Source organism: Ochotona princeps, chromosome 1 (genome assembly GCF_030435755.1).
Source record: "Ochotona princeps isolate mOchPri1 chromosome 1, mOchPri1.hap1, whole genome shotgun sequence".
Taxonomy (NCBI): Eukaryota; Metazoa; Chordata; class Mammalia; order Lagomorpha; family Ochotonidae; genus Ochotona; species Ochotona princeps.
The window spans coordinates 20,772,250-20,798,323 of NC_080832.1; the positions used below are offsets into that span (position 1 = coordinate 20,772,250).

The following is a 26,074-nucleotide window of genomic DNA, read 5'->3' on the forward strand; positions in this document are numbered from 1 at the left end:
GTTTTCCTAGTTGCGTTAGGAGGGAGCTGGACTGGGATGCTGGCATTATAGGCGGAGGCTTAACCTACAGGGCCACAACTCTTGTCCTCTGAAATTTAAAAAAAAATTTTTTTTTTTTTGGTGAAGTAAAATTACCTTTAACACATCCACTTACGTAACTGCTATGTACAGAACATCTGGTTGCCTTAACTGCTGTTTGTCAGCACTGTGCCCTGTGCATACCGGGCTAGAGAATATCACTATGGGTTGGATCGTGTGTGTCCTCCTCCTTCAGATATTTGTGTTGATGTCCTAATGCCTGGTACTTCAGCATATGATGGTGTTTGAATATAGGGTTTTAAAAAATCGTAACGAGGATAAAGTGACATCAAAAAGGTGGGCCTTAACCCGGTGCAACTGCTGTGTTTATCAGAAGGAGAAATACGAACACAGATGCAGTGCACAGAGGAAGGACCTCGTGAGGACGTGCGGGAAAGGGGCGAGCCGGCCCTAAAGGGGGGCCCCACAGCAGAACCATTGGATCTCAGACTGGCTCCCTCAGAGGGGTCAAGGCCACCTCACGAGGTGCTGGGGAGACTACCTTCACTGACCAGTCCATGGACTATTATCTGCAGGGTTATTTATTAATATGTTCCAGGGAGGATGAAAATGTCACAGTTTTCAAACCCACTCCCACCCAAGCCCACTTGAAAGAGGGGAGAAAGAAAGATTCTTCACAGCCTTTCTGCTAGGAGGACTTCAAACGGCTTCAGAAATGAAAACATCCTTGTTTGGAAAATGAGGTATACGTGTTTTCTGACATTCTGTGGTTGGATGACTGAAGGGATTCAGTTTTTCAAAAGCATACATAGCTCTAAATGCTGTTTTAAATCTCCTGTTTGATTTTATTCTTTTCATATTTGCTTTCAAACATTGGCAGGCGAGGACTTTCCAAGCAACAGAGTGCTGGTTGTGCACATATGTATACAATTCCACCTCAGACGCCGTTAAGGAAAATGGAGCAGCCTCATCCGGGCACCAGCAACACCCGGCCAGAGTTCAGTGAACTCGTCCACTTCAATTTTCCACCCCCACCCGCCGGGCAGGGGCTGGACAGGTTGGCAGGTCAGTCCGAGTTAACTTGACAGAAGCAGGACACATGGTGAAAAACAAAAGTCCCCTTCCTAGATGAAATTGGTCATTACAACCCTGAAGAATCCCATAGCTCCTCCACTGCCATCAGAATCCCTTGTTTACAAGAAGGAGCCAGGCAAGGCAAGACTGCAGAGATTGGGGGCTCCAAAACCCTGCAGAAAATGCCAGGAGGGGATGGCAATTAAGACCGAATGAAATTTACTTCACACCAGGCACAATGTCCTGCAAATAGGTCCAGAACCTGAAGGAAAGGCACCCCCCAAAGTGCAAACACAGGTGAAAATAAAAAAGCCAACAAGGCCCACGTGAAAAGGATTTTAAAATAAAAGATTGCTGCATTTTGGAGTCTTCAGAATTTCCTGCCCACATTGCCACAAGTGCTCAGCCTCCTTTCCAGCATGTAGTTTACAACAACCCTCCCTGCAGTTCCTCCCACTCGCTATTAAACACCTGTTTTCATCTGGTGCCCTGTTCTTTGACTCTGCTTCTGCAGTGGCATAATTGGCAGCCCCACCACACACAGTTCGCATGGGGTTTTCCTGAAAAGGCCCCATGTTGAAATTCAGAGGCCTCTCCTTAAGCAGTAATTACCATTCTGCTGAAAACTTCTTTCTCTTTGCATTTAACTATATTTAGTTCAAACTTAGTAATTGTGAAAAATGAATTATTTTCCCGTTTGTACTATTAACAAAATAGACATAAGAACAAAATGTTTTACGGCAATGGGAGTCGACTGGGGTCTTAAACTTGTACTTGCTCATGGGGATATGTGTTCACGAACAGTCAATACGAATGGCTCAATTCAACACGGTATTGGGAATGGAACAACACACCCACTGAACTGGACATCGTAATTTTTACCTCAAGTAAAGAGAAAGGAACATATTATCAGAGAAGAGAAATTTTCATGGGATGCCACCTTTCAAATACTGTTCATCTAGAATTTAATTTCCCTAAGACATTTTCTCACATGAAGAGACTTTTGGAATGCTTGTTGTAAAACACAGATTCCGAGGTTTCTCTCCAAAATATTCTAATTTTGCTGATCAGGAGGAATATGTAACACACTGATTAGGATAAGGGAATCTCAAAAAGTTCATAGGAAGTACATATTCTAAAAACACAATGCATGGATTTTAAATAACTGTGGCACCCCAATTAATTTACCCCTTAATTCCATTTTTCCACATTTTGAAGTACCCTCATACTTTTGCTAAGCACACTAGGTAATTTTCACAACTGAGTGAGGTTGTAAAATGTCAACATTCACTTTGTAACAGCTAGGATTGAGACACAGTCAGTGTCCTATAAATACGGCACATCTTTCAAATAAAAACATACACAAAAACAGAATCACAGTAATTATTCTACTCAGACATTCAATATGAATATTTTTTAAAATGTCAGCACATGATTATCTCAGTTGACATATTTTTAAATTAGTCTACTTACCCATAAAACGTTTAAATTTTCAAAAATGTGGTTTTTTTTTTTTCCAGACCATTGCAACAAGCCAGGTCAAAATGTGAAAATCATCCAAAATAGTCTTTGGAAATGAATTAAAAGCTATTTGCTAAAGAGAAAAAAAAATAAATCTTCTGCAGAAGGGGAAAATGGTAATCATGATTCATTATAAGTGATGGTGGGTGTTTGTGCTTATTACAGCAAATTTGTTTCGCTACCTTAAGGTCCAGCCAAACTATCAACCAAGCATGAAGCCAGAAGAAAGATACTTTCTAATACAAGGACTCAAAAAACTATATGCCCTATGAGCTGTACTCAAGAAACTCCTTGTGTGCTCTGCCAAAATAAAGGAATAAATTCAGGAGGAGTGGAGAGAAAAAGTCACAGGATCCAGGAATCAAGGGAGCCAGCACGAGAGCAAGGTGGAAGGAATCCCCAGGGCACAGTGTGGGAGGCCCACGGCAACAGCTGGCCACGTCGAAAGAGGGCAACGGCTATGGAGAATCTTCGCAAAGATGAACTTGAAACACAAACTCAAGTGTCTGAACAAAGAGTGGAGAGATTTATGAAGCTGGGGCAAGAAGTGAGGATGAGTCTGTGGTTCTCTCATCATGCAAAAAGGTCGGGTGGATACAAGACAAACTGCACCAAAGGAAAAGCATTGGGCTTAGCCGCTGCTGGCTTTCAGACAGCTCCCTCAATTCTTGAGCCAGTCAAAAGTACAGGAAAGGTGAGGAAATGGGAGGATGCAAAATGTGTGACTCGGGGTGCAGGTGGGATGAAAAACAGAGCTCGGTCTTAAGTTTCCACACTGTGAGGTCAGTGAATAATGTATCAAGCCAAATAATCAATAAGTAACAATGGAAACATGCTCCTGAAGACAAATTCTACAATCTATTTAAATTATATTTATTTATTTATTTAGAGAGAGGCAGAAAGATAGAGACAGATCCAGAAAAAGAGAGCTCTTCCACTTGTTGACGGCCAAAATGCTTGCATTGGCCAGGGCTGGGCTGGCGCTGAAGCCAAGAGCCCAGAATTCAGGGTAGCTCTCCCAGGGCTGATAGACATCCAGTTTCTTCAGCCATTCTCATTGCCTCCTAGAATCTACATCAGCAGGAAGTTTGAGTTAGGAATGACGTGGGGGGGAGGGGGGCAGTGTAAAGCCTGGATACGTCAGTGTGGGATGCTGTGGCGTCTCACCTATGAGGCTAACCACCCACTCCGAGAACCAATTTAGTGGCCAGCATAGTGACGTAGGAGGTAAAATGGCTGGCTGGAGATGGCAGTGTGCCATATGGGTGCTGGTTCCGTTTCTGATCTAACAGTATGAGAAAAGTAGCAGAAGATGGTCCATAGGGGAGACCCACGTGATGCTCCTGGCTGAGGCCTGACTCAGTCCTACCCTTCGTGGCCACTTGGGGGATGAACCAGTGAATGGAAGGTCTCCCACTTTGTTTCTTGCTCCATGCCTGTAGCCATTTCAAGAACAAAACAAAACAAAAAGAATCAAGTTAAAGCACTCTACATTTCTTAGATGCTATTTAACTTTATAGTCAGTTCCCAGCACTCTATTAATATATGACCTGGACAAACAAAACCACTCATTTATATGTTTAGGAATAGGTGGATACAAAGGTTCACAGATCATGAACCTTAGCTTACGCTTCTGTCCTAATGGAGGGAGACAGTAAACAAATGAATAGAAGCAAGACATGCTAAGGGACGAGCACATGAAGAAAGAGCTAGGACTAGGGGTGAACAACCAAGAGTGGATCAGGGTGGGCAGGGAAGGCTCCAGGAACTGCAAATGCCTCACAGGTAGGAATGAGCCAGGCCTCTCTGGGAAGAGCACCAAAACTGGCACCTGAGGCAAGAGCAGGGGGAGCTGAGGTGTGTGTGCAGGTGGAAGGGGGGAGGGATGGAGGGCATGCAGGATCATGGAGAGCCTGGAGGGCCGTTTCATAACACCTGGATTCCAATCTAAATGCGATGGGAAGACAGGAAGGTTTTCAGTCAGGGAATGACATGATTTACGTTTTAAACATTAGCTTCAGTTGTTGCATAGAAAATGGATTGCAGAAGGGCAGGAACCTAGAAGCAGGGACCAGTGACAGTCTACACAGGTGTCCACACAGTAGATGGCCAGGGCTTGCATGGGGATAATAGAACCAGATAGAGTAGAATGAGATCACACTCTGGAGGGGGAGATGGACAGGACATGCTGATGGATCCCTGTGGAGGAAAGTGGAAACCTAAGGATGCGTCTCAAATACGGGGCTAGAATAAGTGAGTTGCTGGGGTCAGGGAGTATCACTTGATCACATACAAAAGTGGAGAAAAAGAAGGGGTGGACATTTGCCCTTGCAATTAAGACAGAGTTTGGGGGATGGGTCCCATGGCTCAAAAGGCTAATCTTCCACCAGTTCATATCCTGGCTGCTCCACCTCCAATCAGTTCCTGCTTTAGGTCTAGGAAAAACAATGGAGCAGGGTTCCAGCCCGTGGGCCTCTGCACCCATGTCGGAAAACCAAAAGGGACTCCTGGCTCCTGGCTCTGAATCAGCTCAGTTCTGTCCACTATGGCAGATGAAATATCTTTTCCTCCCTGTCTCTCCTTCTCTCTGTAAATCTGTCTTTCACATAAAAACAAATAAATCTTTAGAGGAAACAACAAGAAAAAAGTTTGGGAATCTACACCTCACATCAGAGTTGCTGGTTTCAAATCCCAGTTCTGTTCCTGATTCCAGCTGCTGGCTATGAACAACCTTGGGAGAGGTCACAGGTGATGGCTCTGGTAATTGGGTTCCTAAGCCTGTGAGAGTCCTACGTCAAGTTCCCAGCTCCCAGTTATAACCTGGCCCAACCCAGTTGCTCTAAGACATTTGGAGAGTAAACCAGTTAATGGGAGAAATCTCTCCCCCACACTCTTTTCTCTCCAACCAAATAATAAAGTCAAGAGAAGAACTAATTTGGAGAACAAAAATCAAGCCCTCTGCTTATACATAACCTCTAAGATGCCCATGAAGTTCACATGTAGTTGTGCACCAGGGCTTTGGAGTGCAGAGAAGTTAAAGTCAAGGGCACCAATCTGGGAGACACTCCACTGCTATTTCTCTAGCATCCTGACCTCTCCCTGCCCCATTTCACCTGAAGACTCATTACAGTTGACCTCCTGGTCCCAACTGTACTAACTCCAGAGAATCCTCTGTTGCATGTGGCAGGCACATTCATCCCAATGAAGCAAAAACAATAATCACTTCTCTGGCATGATAACAAACCTCTTCAGGGTTTCCCACTACCTGTATCTTTAAGTATTACCTTGCTTCTCAGGGCCTGAATTCTTGTGTGTATATGTGTATCTGTGTGTGTGGTTATATATAGTTTTATTATAATAAAGCAACTTGTACACTTGTAACATTTAAAAATTGAGCATCACCTTTTCTCTTCCAGTGAAATGAAAAGAAAATTTAAAAATAAACAGGAACCAAATTACAATAGAGAATGTCAATTCCAAATAAGATCCTATAGGTTCTGCTGATTCTCCCATAGAGTGGCACGGCTCCAGTCATCATTAGGAGAGGTTATTTTTTTAAGTGCGATCTTAGATTGCAAGGAAGCCTGTTAAACATGCCAAAGGAGAAACCATGTTGTCAGGCTGCCCACAGGACCCACCCAAACATCTCAAACCCACCCTTTTCTGACCTTCTAAGACTCCATTATTTTTAAGTTTTTTTTTCCTTTTTTAAACAAGAGACAATAGACAGACACACATTAGTAAATGCTAACTGTCCATATTCACATAGAGACACAGTATAATCTTGGAGCCCAACATACAGAGAAAGGAGGGAAAAGCTAGAATTCTATGCCCAACTGCACAGAGGCCTAGCAGCCGCCAGCTCCCAACCAGCCAAGGGAGCAAGTGGTTTCTTTTTCTTATAGAGCACATTGGTGTTAATTCCAAGCAGTTTGTCGAGACAAGGAGGAGTGAAAACAAATTCGAAACAGCAAGGAGTAAGAGATTATTTTCCCTTTGTATTCCATTTAAGGTATTTTCCCCACAATAAGGTGAGAACCATGGTGTAAAGAAAAGAGACCTCAGAAACAAGGAGACAGAGTGAGCACAGGAGGGGAAGAAGATAAAAATAAGAAGACAGCAAGGGACTGGAGAAAAACTGGAAAGAAACTGGAATCAATCAGTGCTATTAGTCATCAGCTCCTTCATCCACCTCTCCTTCTTCACCTTCATGCTCATCTTCATCTTCCTCACCTTCAAGCTCATCCCCTTCTTCATCAATGTCTTTCAATCCTTCATCATCATTATCATCTTCTTCTTCTCCCTCTTCTCCTTCCCCTTCCTCATGGTCCATTTCTGGAGCCAAGTAGTACCGCAGTGGGTTCGGCCAGATGTCGTCCTTGATGACCTGGCCCAGCGCAGCAGCACCGGGGTCCGAGTGGTCGCTGAACCAGGTGAAGAAGCTCTCGGGCTCCTTGCGTTGTCTCTTCCTGCTGGCTTTGTTCTGTGTTGGACTTGACCGTTTTCTCAAGTCCTTTCTGGATTTCCATTTGATCTCAGTGGACTTTGAGGATGGACTCCCACTCTCATTCACATGAAATTCCTTGGAGAGAACTTTATTTTTAAAGTAGGGATTTTCATCAAAATAAAAATCTATTCTGTAACCTGATAAAATCTCTTCAAACTCTGTCACTTCGACTCTGGTCAGATAACGCAGCACCTCTTCATCCTCCTCTCCAAGCTGTAGAGATACTCGTGGATGCTTGACAAATGTTGTTACCCAAAAATGGGGGATTTTGGCAATTAGTTCTGACCTCTTCTGAAAGAATGGTTGGTGGAGTTTGTTATATTTCTGCTCTACTTTCAAAATCTCCTTGCTGGCTTGCTCATAAAGTGTGTCTACTTCATTCTGTATTTCATCAATATGTTCCATTGCTTCTTGTTCTTTTTCTCCCTTGGACAGACCCTTAGAGGCCCCTGTGTCTGCCAGCTTGGGGCCTGGAGCCAGTCTAGGCTTCTTTGCTTTAGGCAGGAGCGAAGCTGGGCGTTTGGGGGCCATGTTTCAAGGCACGTCGTGCGCAGCTCTGCCAAGCGGGAAGGAAGCGGTGAGAACCAGAAGAGGGAATTCTTGCGCCTATCCCGGACCTGCCTGCCTTCCTGAGTTTTGTCTCCACAGTTCTCTAACAGGCTACTCCATTCCACTCTGATTTCTGCACGTCTTCATAAGCTTCTTCACAGCCAGAGTGTGTGTGTATGATTTATCTTTTATCTCTGAGTTTTGCACAGCCAGCACAACACCTTACACAAAATAACTTCAGTGTAGGAGCTGTTTGTGTGTGAGGAAGGTGTCACTCTTCTCCTTCTTAATGGTCCCTCATAAAACAAATGTGCAGGAATAGACTCGCCAAGCACATACCAGCACCGCTTTCCAGGATATTCTTAAGCAAAATAGCACTTCAGTCTTTCCCTTGGCAACCAAAATTTCCTTCACATTAAGGGCTGCAGTGTTACACTTGCCAGAAGTTTATATGAATAGAAACATCCAGCCCCTTGAAATGAAAATAAATGGTGGGTCAGTTTATAAGGATAAATGATAATGTCAGACCAACATTTAGTAAGTCGGGTTATTTGCCTGTTCTGGGTTACTGTGGCTTTTTGTTTTTCTTTCTCTGCCTCAGATGTGTGTGTGTTTGGGGGCGGGAGGGTTTGGCGGGAGGGAGGAGACCAAGAACTGTTTATTTTCTGAAGACTATTTTTACCTCAATATCACTTTTGCATCAGTGGAGTCTCCATTAAATATTAATCTTTCCTCCCAAGAACAGAGACCAGCAGTTACCTTTATTACATTAAAGTCTCCCTAGTTTAAAAAAAAAAAATCTGTTGGGATTTTTTTTTTTCTTTTTTAAAAATAGAGGCTGATTCATGAACCTTAAGTTCAGGCTATCTCCTTGGGTGATATCATTAAACAGGAAAAAAAATGAAGTCTGTCTTGTCTACTGCGTATCATGTTTTGAAAAATCTTACAGGTAAAATAGATCTGAGTTTAAACTTTGTGACACAGCACTCACTGATCAGACTTAATGAGCCATGGACAAAGGACAGGCAGGTGACAGCACATTTTTCCCTAATTTTCTTTCTTTCAAAACAGATGATATTTGCATTATTAAGAAAAGTAAACCTAAAAAAAGAAGAGGTTGGGGTTTTAAGTCTTCATCATTAAATTCATCAGAAAAGACTGTGGCTGAGAAACAGCCATTGCACTGAAAGCTCCAAACTTCTGCAGGAGGCGGAAAGACTGCAGGTCAGCCAGTGGGTCACTCCAGCTGAGGCCCAGGTGGACACAGAGCTTGGCAGCTCTGACCACATCCAGAGGTAAGGAAATCAGGACTGTCACACTGCCTCTGGATCAGCAGGTTTCCTTACACACATCACGAAAAGAGAATCAGAGTACTTTGATACACTATGATTCAAATTATCTTTCAAAAATATGTTTACATCCTTTCCTAATGGATTAACCTGTTACACGATTCTCAGTTAATTCAATAATCTTTTGAATACTGGGTGATCTCTAACTTTCGGCTTTCGTGGACTGATCTAGTGAGCAATGAATCATTTGCTTTACAACACTAGAAGTGGAACTGTGGGGTCTGAGCGGGTGCACATTTTAAGCTTTTTCATCTATATTATCGCCAAACTGCTCTCTTCATAGTGCTCATTTCAACCAACACAAGGCAATTATCTCTGAGCAGCCCTTCATGCTACTCTGCCAAAATCATAAGTGATCCATGACATCTGATTTTTCTTCCCCATGCATTTACTTAATCCTTACTTCAAACACCTGTGGGTCACTGATGTGCCTGCTTTATTGAGTAACATGGACAATTTGCTTAATCACTGTGCTGCATTTTTTCTAAAATGGAGATATTAGTACTAGTAGCCCCATGGGGATGCTGTGAGCATGAAAAAAATGAATTCACGTAAAGAATCCCCAGTGGTTCCCGGCCCAAAATGAGTTCTCAGTTACATACATTAGATGTTTTGAAAATTGCAGGTTCTTGACGTGTATTCTGGGGGGCAAAGGTAGGGCATGTTCCGCTTTGACGTAATGATTTTAAGAGCTCTGATGGCATTAATAACGTGAATCATTGTTTCCTGCATCTAATACAGATAATTTCTGTATTTTCTGTATAGCTCTTTTCAATTTATTGATAATGGCTTTTGTCAGTTATGTAAGACTTTAAATATTCCACATCATTTATCTTAAATAATCAATTACAGAGGTCAACTATTCACCTATGAGAAAAACAGCACATGAAAGCATGTTTTTAAATCACAGTTTAAAAAATAGAAAAGGATTAATCAATTCGACTCCATAAAAAGTTCATATTTTGCATGGAAAGACTATTATATAGAAACTTACCATACAAGAAAAGTGGAGAAAATTTATCTGCAGCAAATGAATGACTTAATCTCCTTAACACGTAACTCTATGAAACCATAAAAAAAACACAAAGACTAAAATAGGTAATTCAGAAAAAAGGAAGAAAAAAGCCATAAATGCCCTTGAATTCATAGTCCCAAAAATAAGATATTTGTTTTTACATAAGAAATTACAAAAATTCTAAAAATATGTCTGTGTACAGAGCCTTGTGGGCACGCGCAGGGGAGGCCCCTCAGTGCACAGGACAAGGGGCACCATGAGTGACAGAACTGAATGCCTGCTGAAGCTCTGCTCCGTAGGCCAAGACCTGCAGGGCTGCCTCACCCAGGTGGGAGGATGCTGTCTCTTACAGAGCTTCCTAAGGGCTGGCGTGACTCTGACACGCATGCATTGTTAATGAGGGAGTGCAGAACTCTCAGTGATTCTCAGAATAGGAGCAGACACAGTGACTTTGTTTCCTTGAGAGTGATTTGGCAAAAATTTATCAAAATCAAACACATAAATTTTGGTGTAGTAACTCCACTGCTGCGATTGTACTGGCACGCAGAGCTCAGGATGTGTAGATAAGGCTGTTCATGTCAGCACTGCTCGGGAGAGTATACATGCATGTGCGTGCACCCAGACACAAAGCCAGAAACAAACATAAAACATAAAAATAGAAGAGTTCTGTTACGTTTCATCGATTTGTTTTTATTTCACCTAAGAGGTAGGGAGGGAGGGATAGACAGATATACACTGACAGAGTGAAAGAGAATCCCTGAACTTGCTGGGTCATAACAGCCAGGGCCAGCCTGGGACAAAGCCAGGATTTAACTTGGGTCTCCCATGTAGGTGCTTGGGATGCAAGTACTTGAGCCATGATCTGCCTTTTAAGATGCATGTCAGCAGGAAGCTGGAATACGTAGCAGGGGCAGAACTCCAACCCCGGCAGGCCAATATGGCAGGTGGGTATCTTCAGTAGGTTTTAACCACAGTACTGCATACTCACACATGAATAAAATTCTTTATATGAAATTTTAGTACATCCACACACTGCACTGCTGTTCGCATACAGGATTAAAAATATCAACTTTCCAAGTTATATGAATTATACTACATGAAACACTCAAAGTATAAAGCAATAATTATAGTATGTCTGTTTCAGTTGTGTTTTGATACTATACAAAACGTAGTAAAAATTATTCATACTGGGTTAGAAGTGGAAACTAAGAATAGGGAATCTGGGACAAAACAAACTTCTCTCCCAAACCATCTTGTACTATTTGACATTTAACCATGAGCATAGTGTTATCATGTTGTCATTAAGGAAAATAAATAAAGTATCCATCTCTGCCCTTATGATTTTTCCCTATGCTTTTTAAAAACAACAACATAGAAACAGATAAATAGTCTAAGCAAAACAAATACAAATACGAGGTCCTCAACCAAATCTGACCTGACACAGTGGTGAACACACCACTTGGGACACAGGTATACCATACTGGAGTGCCTGGTCTTGCCTAGCCCTGGATGCTGTGGGGAGCTAAACCAATGGATGGAAGAACCCCCCCCCCCCGTATCTCTGCATTTCAAATAAAATGAAAATAAATTTTAAAATTCTGAAACTTGGAAACACAGAAACATAGATAGAGGTTCTATCACAACCTACACGTGGCCCTACACACTTTATTCACCTGTTCTCAATTCCAAAAAAGAGGACACTGGCATTAGTAGTCCCCTGGGCTAATGCAAAGCAGCCAAGAGCTTGCCATTGCCACGCTGGGGATGAGCTGAGGTTGAAAACGACCAGAAGAAATAGGAATGAGAGTCAGACACTACCCTTCAGATAAAAAGTCAGACTAGCATGTAACTCTAACGTAAACAATAATAGTAATATATATATCTTACTCAAATATTCATTAGCATGAAGTAGCCAGCTGTTCATTGAGGATACTTGTTCATTCAGATATTTATAACAAATACACATTATGTCCAGTCCTACATGGCCTTACATTTGGCAATGAAAATAGCCACTCTAAACCATGCTAGAGCCTAGGCTACAGGGTACTGGAACCTATTCATAGGTACACCTAACAGGCATTTGTTTGGGAGTAATGAATTCAATCCTCAAACTAGTAATACATGATAAGAATTAAATGCCACACTCAAATGGAATTTACCCTAAGAAGGCAAGGTTAATTTAATCCCCAAAGTCAATTAACACAATGACATACTAACAGAATGAAGGACAAAAAAACATATGATCATCCTGACAGAAAAAGCCTTCAACAAAATCCAACACTTTCATGATAGAGATACTTACAAACTAGAAAAAGGAGGAAATAATAATTTTTAAAAACCATGTATACAAATGTAAAGCTTGGGGCCAGTACCAGGGCATAGCTGGTAAAAGCACCATCCACGTAGCCAGCATCTCATATGGGTGCCGGTTTGAATCCTGGCTGCTGCATTTGCGAACCACTCCTGTGGCTTCCACTTCTTTGTGCCGATGAAGGCAGAGGGGGATGGCCCAACTCCTGGGGCCCTGCACCCACGTCAGAGATGCAGAAGACGTTCCTAGTTCCTGGCTTCGGACCAACCCATTTTTGGCTGTTGTGGTCTTTTGGGAAATGAACCAGAAAATGGAAGATTTCTCCCTCTGTCTCTCCTGCACTCTGTAACTCTGCCTTTCAAATAGCAATAAAGGATTTAAAAAAAAATTCAAAAATTAACATAATACTTATAATGAAAAACTCGTTTTTCCCCTTAAATCAGAAATAAAACAAAAATGTGTACTACTGAAATTTCTTTTTTTTTTTTTTTAAGAATTTTTTTTTTATTTATAAAATATTATTTGATCTTTTTTTTTTAATTTTTTTTCTTTTTATTGTATTGTTGTTGACAATCTTTACATAGTTAATTACAGTTATAGGAAAAAGAAGGAAAAAAAAAGGTTTAGGGGGATAGGAAAGTGGGTAATGCTATTATGTCCATATTGTTTCCATCACGTATCTGAGGTAAAGGGGAATATTGAGGGAGAAGCCCCACCCGGTTTCCCGCCCACCCTAAGTCCCGGATGTGGGGCATGCTCTGAGATATGTGCTAGAGTGGTGTTAATAGTTCTGCAGTTATGAATCGCTGCCAGTTTCGCTCGATGAGGTCGTCCACCAATTGATATGGTCCATCATAAAGTCTCCGTTTGCCCCATAATTTGCTGCCAACATATAGCTGAGATGAATGATTGTCCTGTTCTGTCTTCTGTCTTTTCTTGGTTAGAGTTCTGAGTCCAGCAGTTCGATTGGGGAGATCTCCAAAGATACTTTGAGGTATTCCCAGACTAGTTTCTTGCATGTTCTAGCAAGCACAGGGCCCGGCACAGTCCATCACCCCGATCAGCTGGTGGTTGCAATTGCTGGGTTGGTTCTGTTTTCAGTCCCGAGTTGCACTGGAACCAATGGGTGTTGCAGTCCAGTCTGGTTCGGCCCTTACATCAACCAGTGGGAGCTCCAGCCTAGTAGGGGCGACCCACAATAACCCCCTCCAAGCCCGCCCCCTACCCTGGTTTGCCAGTATGTGTAGCAGAAGACCAGTCTGTCCCCCATCCCATTTGGCTCTGGTACTTGTCAATGGGTATTAAAGCTTAGTTCTATCTAACCAACTCAACCATCCAGCCCTCACAGATGTTGTTGAGTGCCTCTCTATCTAGCCATCCCAGCCCCCGTCCTAGTTTTCATGCCCTCCCACGGGAATAGTGACCCAAGAAGGGGGAACCCACTTTTCCCTCCCAGGTCTCTCTGTCCCGGTTTATGCACTCTTTAGGTGGTCCTGAGATTTGACTCGACAGAATTAGTCCCCAGTGCCAGCTTCTGCCAGCTGATGCTGCGGCCCTGATCTAGTCCACATGCAGCGCACAGGTGTTATAGCCTTGCTTGGTCGGGTCTGTCTCTATCCCAGCCAAAACTCTCCAGTGGGAGTAGCTGACTGGTGAGGGGACCAGCCCCTTAATCCCCCCGCCAGCTCTGCCCCTTCCTTCCTGGATCTCACGTGTGCTGGATGGGTGCTGCATTCACATCCAGTACAGGCAGCCACGCCCTGGCATTCCATAATGTGTACTGGTTGTGTCGCAACCAAACCCGGCCCATCCCACACTCTGTTCTGGCGATCGGATTTGCCAGTGGTTGACATGAACTGATTCAGCCTGGTCTGCTCCTGACCCATGCCGAATGTATGCCTGAAATTTCTATTTAACATTGGACTAGGTGTTCTAGCCAGGGATTCTAGACAAGGAAAAAAATACAAGTCATTCAAGTTGGAAAGAAAAAAAAAATTTTCTCTTTGCACATGACCTTATATATAGATCTTGTATATAGATAATTCTAGTGAATCCACTGAAAACTATTAAAGAGAAAAAATGAGTTCATCAGGGTTGCCAAGTACAAGATCAATATATAAAAATCAATGTTTATGTTCCTAGGCATTATGGATACTCTAAAAATGAGATAAGAACACAACTTCATTTACAATAGCATAAAACCAAATAAAATAACTTGGGGTAAGCATTACAAAAGAAGACAAGATTTATTCACTAAAAGCTACACATAGTTATAAAAAGAAATTTAAGAAGATATAATTTGAAATACACTCTTGTCCATGGAGCTGACATATTATTAGGATTGGCAATATTACTCAAACTGAATTATACATTCAACATAATCCCTATCAAAGTTTCAGTTAGCTTTCCTTTTTTTTTTCAGGAAATTAACAAACTATAAAATTCATATGGAAATATAGGCCCAATACTGGATCAATGGGCTAATTCTCCCCCTGCAACCACCATTCATATATGGGTACTATTTCCTGTCCCAGCTGCTCTACTTCCCATCCAGTTCTCTGCCTGTAGCCTGGCAAAACAGTGAAGGATGGTCCATAGCCTTGAGACTCTGTGCCCATGTGGGAGACCTAGAAAAAGCTCTATGCTCCCAGCTTTACATTGGCTCAGCTCTGACCATTGTGGCCATGTGGGGAGTGAACCAGGGGAAGGAAGATTTATCTACCTTCTTTTCTTTGTAAATCTGCCTTTCCAATAAAAATAAATAAATAACTCTTTTAAAAAATTCATATAGAAATGCTAAAGAATCAGAGCAGTCCAACAAATTAATCAAAAAGAACAAAATTAGAAGGTTCACAATTCCTACTTTTAAAACTTACCACAAAACTACAGTAATCGGGCCTGCATCACGGTTCAAGTTAAGCCACCACCGGCAATGCTGGCATCGCATATGAGGATTAGTTACAGTCCTAGTTGCTCTGTTTATGATCCAGCTCCCTGTTAACGCACCTGAAAAAGCACCAAAAGATGACCAGGGTGCTTGGACCCCCACCTTCCTTGCAGAAAGCCAGGATGGAGTTCTGGACTGCTGGCTTCAACCTGCCTATTGTGGGCATTTGGGGAATGAAGCAACAGATGGAAAATCAGTCTCTCTTCTCTCCACTTCCTCTCGCCTTCTCCCTCAGTAACTCTGCTTTTGAAATAAGTAAGTATTTTTTAAAAACTACAGTAATCTAGACAGTGTGATAGTGAGGAATAAAAGAGTAGAAAATAGACTAGAGAGTTCAGAAACGCATCTTCACATGTAAACTAATTGTCCAACAGGGATGCCAGGACATCTCAGGAAAGATCACCTTTCCAATAATGGCGCTGAGACAACTGGATATTCATACAAAGAAGAATGAAATTAAAACCCTGTAATAATAATATACAGACAAGTCAACTCACAGTATATCACACCTAAGAGCCACAAACTATAAAATTATTTGAAGAAAACAGGCTAAATTGTGTTGAAGATATGAAAAACAAAGGTAAAGAAAAATGAAACTGGACATCATCAAAATTTAAAACTTCTAAGCAGAAAATCATACTATCAAGATGGAAAGACAGACTAGGGAATGAGAGAAAACAGTCACAAATCCTGACTCTGGGAAGAATTTGCATCCAGTATATAAAGAACTTAAGCCTAATAAAAGGAAGTCAAATTATCCAGTTCAGATTAAGCAAGATCTGAGCTGAACTGTTTCCACAGAAAGAAAAAGGAAAATAAACCCATAAAAGGATGCTCAAAGTCATCAGTGATTACGGAAAAGCAAAGAAAGTCACACAGAAATGGAACTTCACATCACTAACACAGCCATTATCAACAAGTCAGCAACAGGGGTAGGATTTGTGCCGTGATGAAGCCACCCCTTGGAGTGCTATATCCCACACGGGAGTGCCTAGTTCAAGTCCTGACTCTTCCAGCTCCCTTCCAGCTTCCTGTTAATGCACACAATGGGAAGAAGTAGGTAATGGCTCAAACACTTGGAATCTTGCTTCTATGTGGAAAAACCTAGACTGAATTCTGGGTTCCTGGTCTCAACCTGGCCCAGCCCAGGCTGTTGCTGGCAGATGGGAAGTGACCTAGAGAATGGGAGCTCTCTCTCTTTTTCAGATAAATAGATAGAAATGTTAACAGACAATAACAAGTGTTGACAAGGATGTGGAGAAATTGAAACCGTCATATTGATGGAAAATAAAATGCATAGCCTCAGGGCCCAGTGCAATGGTTCAACTGGCTAATGCTCCACTTGCAAGCACTGGGAACCCATATGGGCACCAGTTCGTATCCTAGTTGCTCTACTTGCATTCAAGTTCCCTACTTATGACCTGGGAAAGCAGTGGAGGATGATCCTTAGGACCCTGCACCATGTGGGAGACCAGCAAGACGCTTCTGGCTCCTGGCTTTGATTAGTTCAGCTCTAGACAATTTGGGGGAGTGAACCAGTAGATGAAAAATCTTCTCCTCTCTCTGCATAAATCTGCCTTCCCAAAGAATATAAATAAATATTTTTTTTTAAGTAGAGCCTCTTTGGAGAACCATTTTTACTGCATTGGAAGGTTAGACCTAGAATTACCTACAATATGACTCAGCAACTCCACTCACAGATGTATACTCAAGAGGTATTAAACACGTTTTCACCAACAACTTACTCACAATGTTTACAGAAGCACAGTTAGAATAGCTCCAAAAGTAGAATTAATGAATGGATAAGCAAAATATGATTAATTCAAATAAAATAGTTTGTCAATACAAACAGAGGAAGTAGTGGTACCTACTACAACACTGATGACCTGAGAACATTAACTGAGAGAAGCAGGTCACAAAATGACCCATCATGTGATTTCATTTACATGAACCGCCCCAGATGCCCAAATACACAAATCTATGCAGAGAAAGCAAACCAGTATTTAATTAGACTGGGGGGGGGGCGGTGTAAATGGAATCAAATAAGGATGAATAGTTCATAACACTATGAATACCAACGATGAACTGTATGTACATTTTCAATGGGTGTGTTTATGGTATATGAAGTGTATGTCTGTAAGACTGCTTTTGCAAACCCAAATAATGAGTCAAGCTGCATATTTTCAAAACTAATAATTAATAGTTCCCTCCTGCCCCCACCCCCGCTCCAGAACTCAAAGTATTAGGTGGAGACCAAATTGAAAGGTTTAAGAGATTCTGAGGTTAAAAGGAGAAGCAAGCTAACTTCTGATCTCACACTGAATGATAGATATGAACTACTGGGCACTGGGCTATTGATTCCTTAGACTCAAAACAGATTGCCCCAAGCAAGTATTTCTGATGGGAATCACCTTTAACGCAGTAATCCCAAGCAGCTCCTCCAGACTTCCACAATCAGTAGATAGCTGAGATCAGACAGACAAGGATCTTCAGGCCATTTGTAAAGCCAGAGTTAAACATTAAACAAGGGGTGAACCAAATGCTTGGAAGGGTAGAGAAGCTGACATTCCTGGCCTTGGAATAGAATACAGAACATGAACAGAAAAGGGCCAAACATCAGGCTTTTGCCTGTTTTCATTTAGAATTTCAGGATCAAAGCTCTGGAAAGGGAGTCACTCCAGTGGACACAACCCATCCTAAGTGGACACCCAAAGGAAACGGTTCCATTTTTACAACCCCGCAGTCATAAACCACCATCATGCCTCAACTGACAAAAACAAAACCCAAAATGATCTACTAACGATGTACCACGGGTCACTTCAGTTTACACAAACTCCCCATCAATGAAACTAAGGATCTCCAAATTAAGCACAACACCCTTTGTGAGCTACTTCTCTGAAACCACTTTTTCAACAGGTGTACTGTCTCCTGAAAGGACTCGTGAGTTTATGAAGAATTAAAATCGAGTATTTCTCTGCTGTACTATGACATAGCTCAGTCACATTTTAGTAGGTCACTCACTTCTTCAACATCCTTGATTTTCCTAAAGATAAAATTCATTTTTCTAGCAGTCACGCCAATAATATTTCTGTGACAAAACAGCTAAATTTGAAACAGTGCTTCAGGTATACAAATTATTGTGACAACTGATACCTTCTAGCTTTGCCACTGCAGAAATTTTGTATTAGATTATTCCTTGAGATGCAAGGAAAGATGCCACACAAAGGAAACTAGTTCTCATTTGCACCAAATCCTTGACTCAATTTGCGAAGTCAGTCAACATAGCTAAAACCAAACAACAAACCAACCAAACAAAAACCAAAACAAAACACAAAACTTCAAAGAAACCTTCAAAAGCACTCTTTCAGATGCTCAGAGGGGCTAAAAACACATCAATAACGGGGGGGGGGGGGGAATCATCTTTCCCCTTTGCAGTTTAGTCACTGTCCCACGGCTGCAGTAAGTCTTGTTAAATAAAGCTTGCATCTCGGGGAGCAAGCTTGTGCAGAACAAGCAAGCCCACTGGGGTGAGGTGGGACCCAAGACGCCCTCTCCAGGAGCCATCCTGGAGCAGAGTTTAAAACCTTCCTCCCGTGTCATTTCCTTTTCCCAAGATCCTGTTGATGTCTGTCTACACAACTCACAGTGTCCCAAACACTTCAATAGATGGCCTAAACGGTTCCTAGTGTTTCAGAACACATTGCTGAAGAAGACCCAAAGAACACCTTATCCAACCCCACAACACGCCAACAAAACAGTTCTTCACCCAGACCCTCTGGGGAAATGCCAGCCGCACCTTCCTTCCCTTTTTGTTGTTTATTAGAAAAAAAAAGGGGGGGGGGGGGAGAGTAACTCTGAACCCAAGGCACTGTAACTCAACTGTTTCCATTAAACGAACCGGAGCCCTCAGGAACTGAGTTCACAGATTAGTCTTTTCCTTCGTTTCATGGATTGTGTGTCTCACATAAACAGAACACGTCTCTTTCCAAAGAACTGCACATCTATCTGGGGGCGGCGGGAAAGGGGAAGGCAAAAGGGCGCTCCTTCCCCTGCGAATAGCAAACCATAAATCAGTGGGCGAGCCCCAAGGCTCGAGGGCTGGGCAGCTCGGGGGGCCAGGCGTCAATAGAGGGACCTGTTGGCGAGTAGCTCGCGCCCGCTCTAGAAGTTTTGCGTTTGAAAACCCAGGCAGAAGCCAGTGCGTTTCGCCTCTTTCTGACTCTCCAGGAGTTTGGATCCACACCCTAGGGGAGGCATCTCGCCCACTAAAATGGAGCCTGCGCCTTTAAAGTCGCTTCGGCCGGCTCCCAAAAGGCATTCCACTGCGCACAACCGGGAGTCTGGCGGGCGCGACCTCCGGGCTTGCTCCCCGCGCCGGGGCCGGGTCCGAGCGGAACCCGCCCAGCCCGACGGTCCCCAGGGCCCCCGCAGCTCGCGTCGCGCGCGCGTCCCGACTCACCGCTGCCGGGCTGCGGGGACAGCGTGGAGACCGAGGTCTGGCCCATGGCTGGGGTCGCTCACCAGGCTCTCTGGGTCCTTCGAGCAGGGGGCAGCTGCCTCCGGGCTGGGCAGGCGCTCATTTCGCGGCCTGTGGCCGAGCCGCCCGCCCGGTCCCCTCACCTTCTCCCCCGCGCGGGTCTCCCAGCCCGGCCGGCCGCAGCCGGCGCGGCGGATCCAGCCCAGCGGATGCCTGTCATTCCTCTATGCAGATTAGCTGGGGTCAGAGGTCACCGGGAGGAAAGAGGGGGGCGAGGGACGTGGGGAGGAGGAGGGGTGCAGGAGGGCGAGGAGGCAGCGGGTGGGGGGTGAACACGGGTGCAGGGGCCCAGGGCTGGTGCAGCCCGTGGCACCCCTGGGGGTTGGAAGCGCAGCCACCCTTCGAGGAGGTGAAAGAACACAGGCTTTCAGATTACTCCGCTTTCATTTAAAAGGATTGGTGTCAAATGATCCTTCAGTGCTGGGGAATTAAAGTACTTAGTCATGGTCCTTAATTTAAGAAAATTTGCTTCTTTAAAGTTAGCTCCTGTGTGAAGTTCTAGTCGTAGTATTGCCCACTGCCAGAGGTTTGTTGTATGAGGGGGTTTGCCCTGGCTAGAAAAACGATCTTCCTTCCTTGAATAATTGTAGTTTCAACCACCATCACCACTACCACCGCGTGGATGGCCTTGGTGAGACTGGGCGGCAAATCTTCAGGGTTCATCTACTGTGGCGTGGGCGAGTTGCACCGCCTGCACCACCTTATTCCTGCCAGGGATACTACTGGCCTCTGCTGCCGCTTAGATGGGCCCTGGGAAGAGTTTAGAATGCACAAAACATGCCTGCCTGATCAATCACATAGAAGTTACCATTCCCTGGAAATTAAATTAAGCCTTACCATGACACCCTTTGAAATCTCAGTGTTCTTTTAAAAGCAAATGTGAATACAGATAAATGTTGTTGGTGCTTAAAATTGCTGACTGCCAAGCCCAGTGCAGATGCACCATCCGCCCAGTGGCACGCTGGACTGGACGGTGGTCCCGTGTACATGTTCACTGGATGGAAACTCAGAAGCTTTCATTTCTGACCTTTTCTGAATGCATGCATTTCATGAAAAAGTAAAAAAAAAAAGTGCAATTACTTATCCTAAACATTCAACCTGAAACTATTTTAAGTGGTATCTAGTATGCATTTTTTGAAGACAATTTAAGCAAGTTTAGAATCATGGAAAACATGGGGTTTTTTTTTTGAAAGTTAGTATTGCGATCATGGAGTGCCTGGCTTTATTGGTTTGAAAGACACTTGGCAGTTTCATCACGGGCAATCACCTGCCCTCTTTTCTTGCACTCGGCAGTCTCCACTCTTTGGAGGGAAGACAGTCCCCTAGCAGAGTCTCATCAATCCTGTTTCATTTTCCCTGATTCACTCCCAGGAAGTCCTGATTTTTTTTTAAATGTCTAAGGATTTTAACCAAAATGTGAGATTTTTTTTCAAAGATTTCTTCCATTTTTATTTGAAAGGCAGAGTTACACCGTTTGCTGGTTCACTCTCCAAACAGCTGAGCCATTCTGAAACCAGAAGCTTCTTCATGGTCTCCCACACAGGTGCAGTCACCCAAGGTCTTGGGCCATCCTCTGCTGCTCTCCCAGACTATAAGTAGGGAGCTGAATAGGAAGTGGAGCAGCTGGGACACAAACCAGAACTCACATGGGATATGGGTGCCTTAGGCAGAGGCTTAGCATGCGTCACCAGGGTCTTGATCCCACAATGTGAATTTTAGATAGGACAATGACATGAATCCTGGCTGTCCTTACAAAGCAAAAAATGCTGTGTTTGGGGAGCACATTCCACCTGGGGGTACAGTGATGTAAGCAAGTGGCTGCCTTACCTGGGATGGGGGTGGGAAGAGGGGAAGAAAAGTGCCACTCTTTCAGCATTTTCAGAGCCTGATACAAGCAGGAATTGATCAGAGGAAACAGGTAATAAATTTGCACATGAAAAGATGTAAACTTGTTTAAATAGATGCAACTGTGAAGTCCAATGTCACTTTTTGCATTTTCTTCTTTTCCTTGCAAAGTGCATTGATTTTTTACTTCTTCCACAAATACTTATTTTGAGCATTAAGAGGCATTCTGTGGCTCTGGTCTTTCAGGCTTTGCCTTATATACCTGTTGGCTTTCTTCAAGACCTTTCATGATTTGCTGGTTAATGTAAGCTCTAGCCTCACCTGGGACCCATAGTTGCTCCTACTCGGGCTACTGAATTCTCTCTGCACCTCTCCCAGGTCCCTGGAAGCATGGCAACCCAAACGGCCCCAAGGGTGCACTAGGTTCTTGGTGAGGGTGGGAGCCTGGTTCTACTTCCAGGTCTTCTGATTCTTTGAGGGGACTCAATGTTCTTATTTATCAGTGCTAAAAAGCCACCCTAACAAACACAGAAAAAGTCTACAGAAATCTCCACATTTAATTTCTAGGTCATAAAATAAAGGTTAGAAAATAACAACTCACAAACACATTTTAAAATCATTTTCCCCCTAAGCTGCCTTAGTGTTGCCTTATTATCTCTTACACAGTTTTAATAAGAGTTCTGGCTGTTCTTCCCTTAGGTACATAGTTTAACTCTGAAAACATTTAACATCATCTGAAAAATATGGTCATTTCTCTGTGTACTGTTTCTTTCTAGGGAATTTATAAAAATGCTGAACAAGACTATTGCCAAAAATCTAGCCCCAGGAAGACATCTGTCCATAATTGTCCAGCAGTTATCTTTTTGGTTCTGTTCGGTGGTATGTTCCTAAGCCAATCTTTCACCCAGTAGTTTCTTGGTAAGTGCTTAACAACCAATTTGGGCTGTAAGGAGCGAGGGGCAAGCACTAGACTATTTGGTGATTTGTACTATTTGCCAATTCCCATGGTGTCAATACTGTCACAATGGGAGCTTCTCTGAGCTTCCAACCTAGAGCGAAACTAATGTCAACTAGCTCCCAAAATGTCGCAAAACTTAGCAATTCGGCTAATGAGCCTATGTAAGCTGCCTTCCTTACGTCACTCTTGTCAGTCTTTAAAAATGCATTTCTTTCTGTCTGTTGTCTCATTCCCCACATACTTAAAACAGCCAGGGCTGCGACAACCAATGCAAGAGCCCAGAACTCAAACGAGGTCCACAACTAGTGTGGCAGAGACCTAAGTACTTGAGCCATCATCTAAGATTTTACTTGATATTTTCATTCCAGAGTGCATATTAGCAGAAAGCTACAATTGGAAGCAAACAAGAGGGCTCAAACCCAGGTACTCCCTGAGATATTGGTGCCCGGTGCCCCAGCAGCATCTTACCATCACTGCCAAACACTCCCCATCCCCTGCCATGCACCCAACACTGCTTTTATAATTCACTGCTCTTATGTTATGTCATGACTGAACTTGAGGGATAGCTCAGATTAAATTATCCTAAAATATGTAGAATCATGACATCAACTGATTTTTCCACCGAAAAGTCTGTTTCGTTCCTGAAAGAACTTCTGTGATTTATTCATGAGGTTTTCAAGTCATCTACCCTACCACACAGAATGCATTGGTGTTCTGATGTGGCAGTTATTAAGCTCACCCAGCTGGGGAACTCAAAGGGATCCTGGCATTGATCACATTCTGTGTCTTTTCGATAAAAGTTAAGGCAGACATCAATGTAAACTTTCACTGGCCTTTTATATTTCCAGTAAAAGTTCCGGATATGTAACTAGCATTTACCTTTTCACATTGTATTATAATGAATTTTCAAGTAAATATTTACTCCATCTTTCAATAATACTAATTTTAACGTAGTAAAAGAGAACTTCAGTTAAGAATGACAACTCTGGACATTCTAGTTTTATGAAGCATTTGTAGAGAGCAGACTGCATTCCCCAAGTATTAGACAGCACAGGAAATGAACCTGCGAGACAAGCTTTTCTTTCCTATTGTTCTCATATTTTTATTTGATTTATTTCCTGAGTTTTCCTCCTCCTGCTCACTCAAGCTAAAAGGATTAAAAAAATACCTTACTCTGCCCCGCCCTGGGTCAGCCCTTGCAGTGGGTGTGGTGTGGCTCACGTGAGCTTACTTAGTGATTGAGTGCTGAAAAATAAAGACCTCAAGGGGAGGTGCTGGAATTTCCTTTTCCAAAAACTTTCCCTTCACTAGGAAGAAAACTGATAGTAATTTGCTATGCTTCATTGCATAAGCAGGGTAACTTATTCATCTGCTCTAAAACAAATTATCATTCATTTACCCTTGCAAATCTATAAAAAACAATCGTTACCAATATCTCTAACCATAATTCCCAGTTTACACAAGATAGTTGCTTAAAGTAAGGTCACAATCACAATCTCTGGCACAGACAGACACTCAATGCATGTGTGTAAATAAAAGACTAAGCCTTTATAATATCTTCTTCAGGATACCAATTTCAGGAATGAACCAAAATACCCACCTGCACATGTATATATGATTTTTATAACAGTAGGCCAATTCCAAAACAGGAGAATCTCAAGTCTATTAGTAACCGACTTTCCTTTCTATACCACTCTATTTTTTAAAATCTCATTATGCAACTAGCGTTGTTTGAAGATTTCCCATGAACATGCACCTTATAGGCATGAGGATAAGTGAGAAAGAGACCAACACGGGTTGAGGAGATGCTGGGAGGCTGGTGGAAGTTGAGAATTGCAACTTACAGGTAAGTGACTAACTTAAGTGATGACTGTGATGGACACTTGTCCCTCCAAGTGTTAAGGATGCTGGGTGGGCTGGTACAGAAGGCTCTGAACATTATCGATTACTAAATCTATCTCTTTCCCACACAAGGTTGTCAATTCCTTCTGAAGATATCTCAATAGTTGAAACGTTTCCTAAATTAAATATTAAATGCTGACAATATAACAGTCAGGATGAAACGTATTTCTCTATTGCTTGTAACTTTTCCAGGAATAAGAGCCCTAAAATGTACATTCAGGGAGGCAGCTCAACACATTTTGGTAAGTAATGTGGTACAATCACCACCATAGTCAAGTTTTCAGAAAACTCTGAGAATCCTATAGCATTCTTCTGCACTTAATTCCCATCCCAGCTCCAGCACAGGCAGCCACTGACCTGCTTTCTATCCCTAGCATTTTCTCTTTCCTAAAATTTCATATAAATAGAACAACACCATCTGTTTTTTTTCCTAATCTGGCTTTTTTTTTTTACTTCATGTTTTTTATACTTCTTTAAGTTTCTTTCCATACCAGTATTCTCCTTTGTGTTCTCAGTAGTCTTCCATTGCTTGGCTATCCTATGAAAGCCTGTTAGATATATATTAGATATGATAGCTCTATATTAACAAGAATTCATTTATGCATACATCATTCATTCAGAGACCGTGTACCAGTCTCTGTTCTGGGTACCTGAACATTTTGGGGAACAAAAACCAAAAACGTTGGTCCCGGCACGATGGCTCAATGGATAAATTCTCAACTTTTAAGCACTGGGATCCCATATAGACACCATTACCATATGGGGTTCCTATTCCAGCTGTCCCACTTATGATCCAGCTCCCTGCTTAGGGCCTGGGAAAGCACAGAAGATGGCCCAAGTGCCTGGGCACTTGAACCCACATGGGAGACCCAGAAGAAGCTCCTGCCTCCTGGCTTTGGACCGGCTCAGCTCCAGCCATGTGGCCATTTGGCAAATGAACCAGCTGATGTAAGATCTTTCTGTCTTCCCTTTCCTCTGTGAATCTGCCTTTTCAATAAAAATAAATCTGAAAAATAATAGCTGCACTTAGAGTTTACATTATAATGAAAGAACATAATATAAATGATGAAAACAATTAAACCCATAATTTTTATAGCACATTAGGAGACAAAAGTTGCTAGGTACCTCCTGTAATGCCTGTGTCCCATATGGGCACAAATCCCAATCCTGGTTACTCCACTTCCAGTCCAGCTCCCTGATAATGCACCTGGGACAGCAGTGGGACAAGGGCCATGTGTTTGGCTCCGCTTACCCATGTGGAAAACACAGATGAATTTCCTGGCTCTTGGCTTCAGCCAAGCTCAGTTCTGGGCATTGAGGCCATTTGTAGAATGAACCATTAGATGGAAGATCTCTCTCTGCATCCCTCCCATCTTCTTTTTCTATAACTCTGACTTTAAGTAAAATCTAAAAGATGTATTGCTTAAAACAAAACTGAACCTCAAACCTAGGTACTATCACATGGGGTACAAACATCGCAAGTGGCTTCTAAACTATTGCATCAAACACCCTCCTCACCA

At 42.8% G+C, this 26,074-nt stretch overlaps 2 protein-coding genes across 9 annotated transcripts in view; both read right to left on the bottom strand.

Annotated features, from left to right (window-relative positions):
• The window catches only part of PHACTR2 (phosphatase and actin regulator 2), a 264,714-nt gene that overhangs the window by 104,004 nt on the left and 134,636 nt on the right, over nt 1–26,074 (bottom strand). The window contains exon 1 of one of the 8 annotated variants that reach the window (XM_058668546.1): nt 19,772–19,998. The exons of 6 other annotated variants lie outside the window; for them this stretch is intronic. In XM_058668546.1, coding sequence (XP_058524529.1) covers nt 19,772–19,817 — 46 coding nt within the window. In that variant the 5' untranslated portion in view covers nt 19,818–19,998. Of the gene's footprint in view, nt 1–19,771; nt 19,999–26,074 lie in introns of those variants that run through there. One more of the 8 variants, XM_058668592.1, reaches the window with a different exon arrangement.
• LOC101535114 (protein SET-like) lies at nt 6,774–7,873 on the bottom strand. The gene has a single exon (XM_012927592.2). It carries the CDS (start codon nt 7,670–7,672, stop codon nt 6,803–6,805), a length of 870 nt encoding a protein of 289 aa, XP_012783046.2. The 5' UTR covers nt 7,673–7,873; the 3' UTR covers nt 6,774–6,802.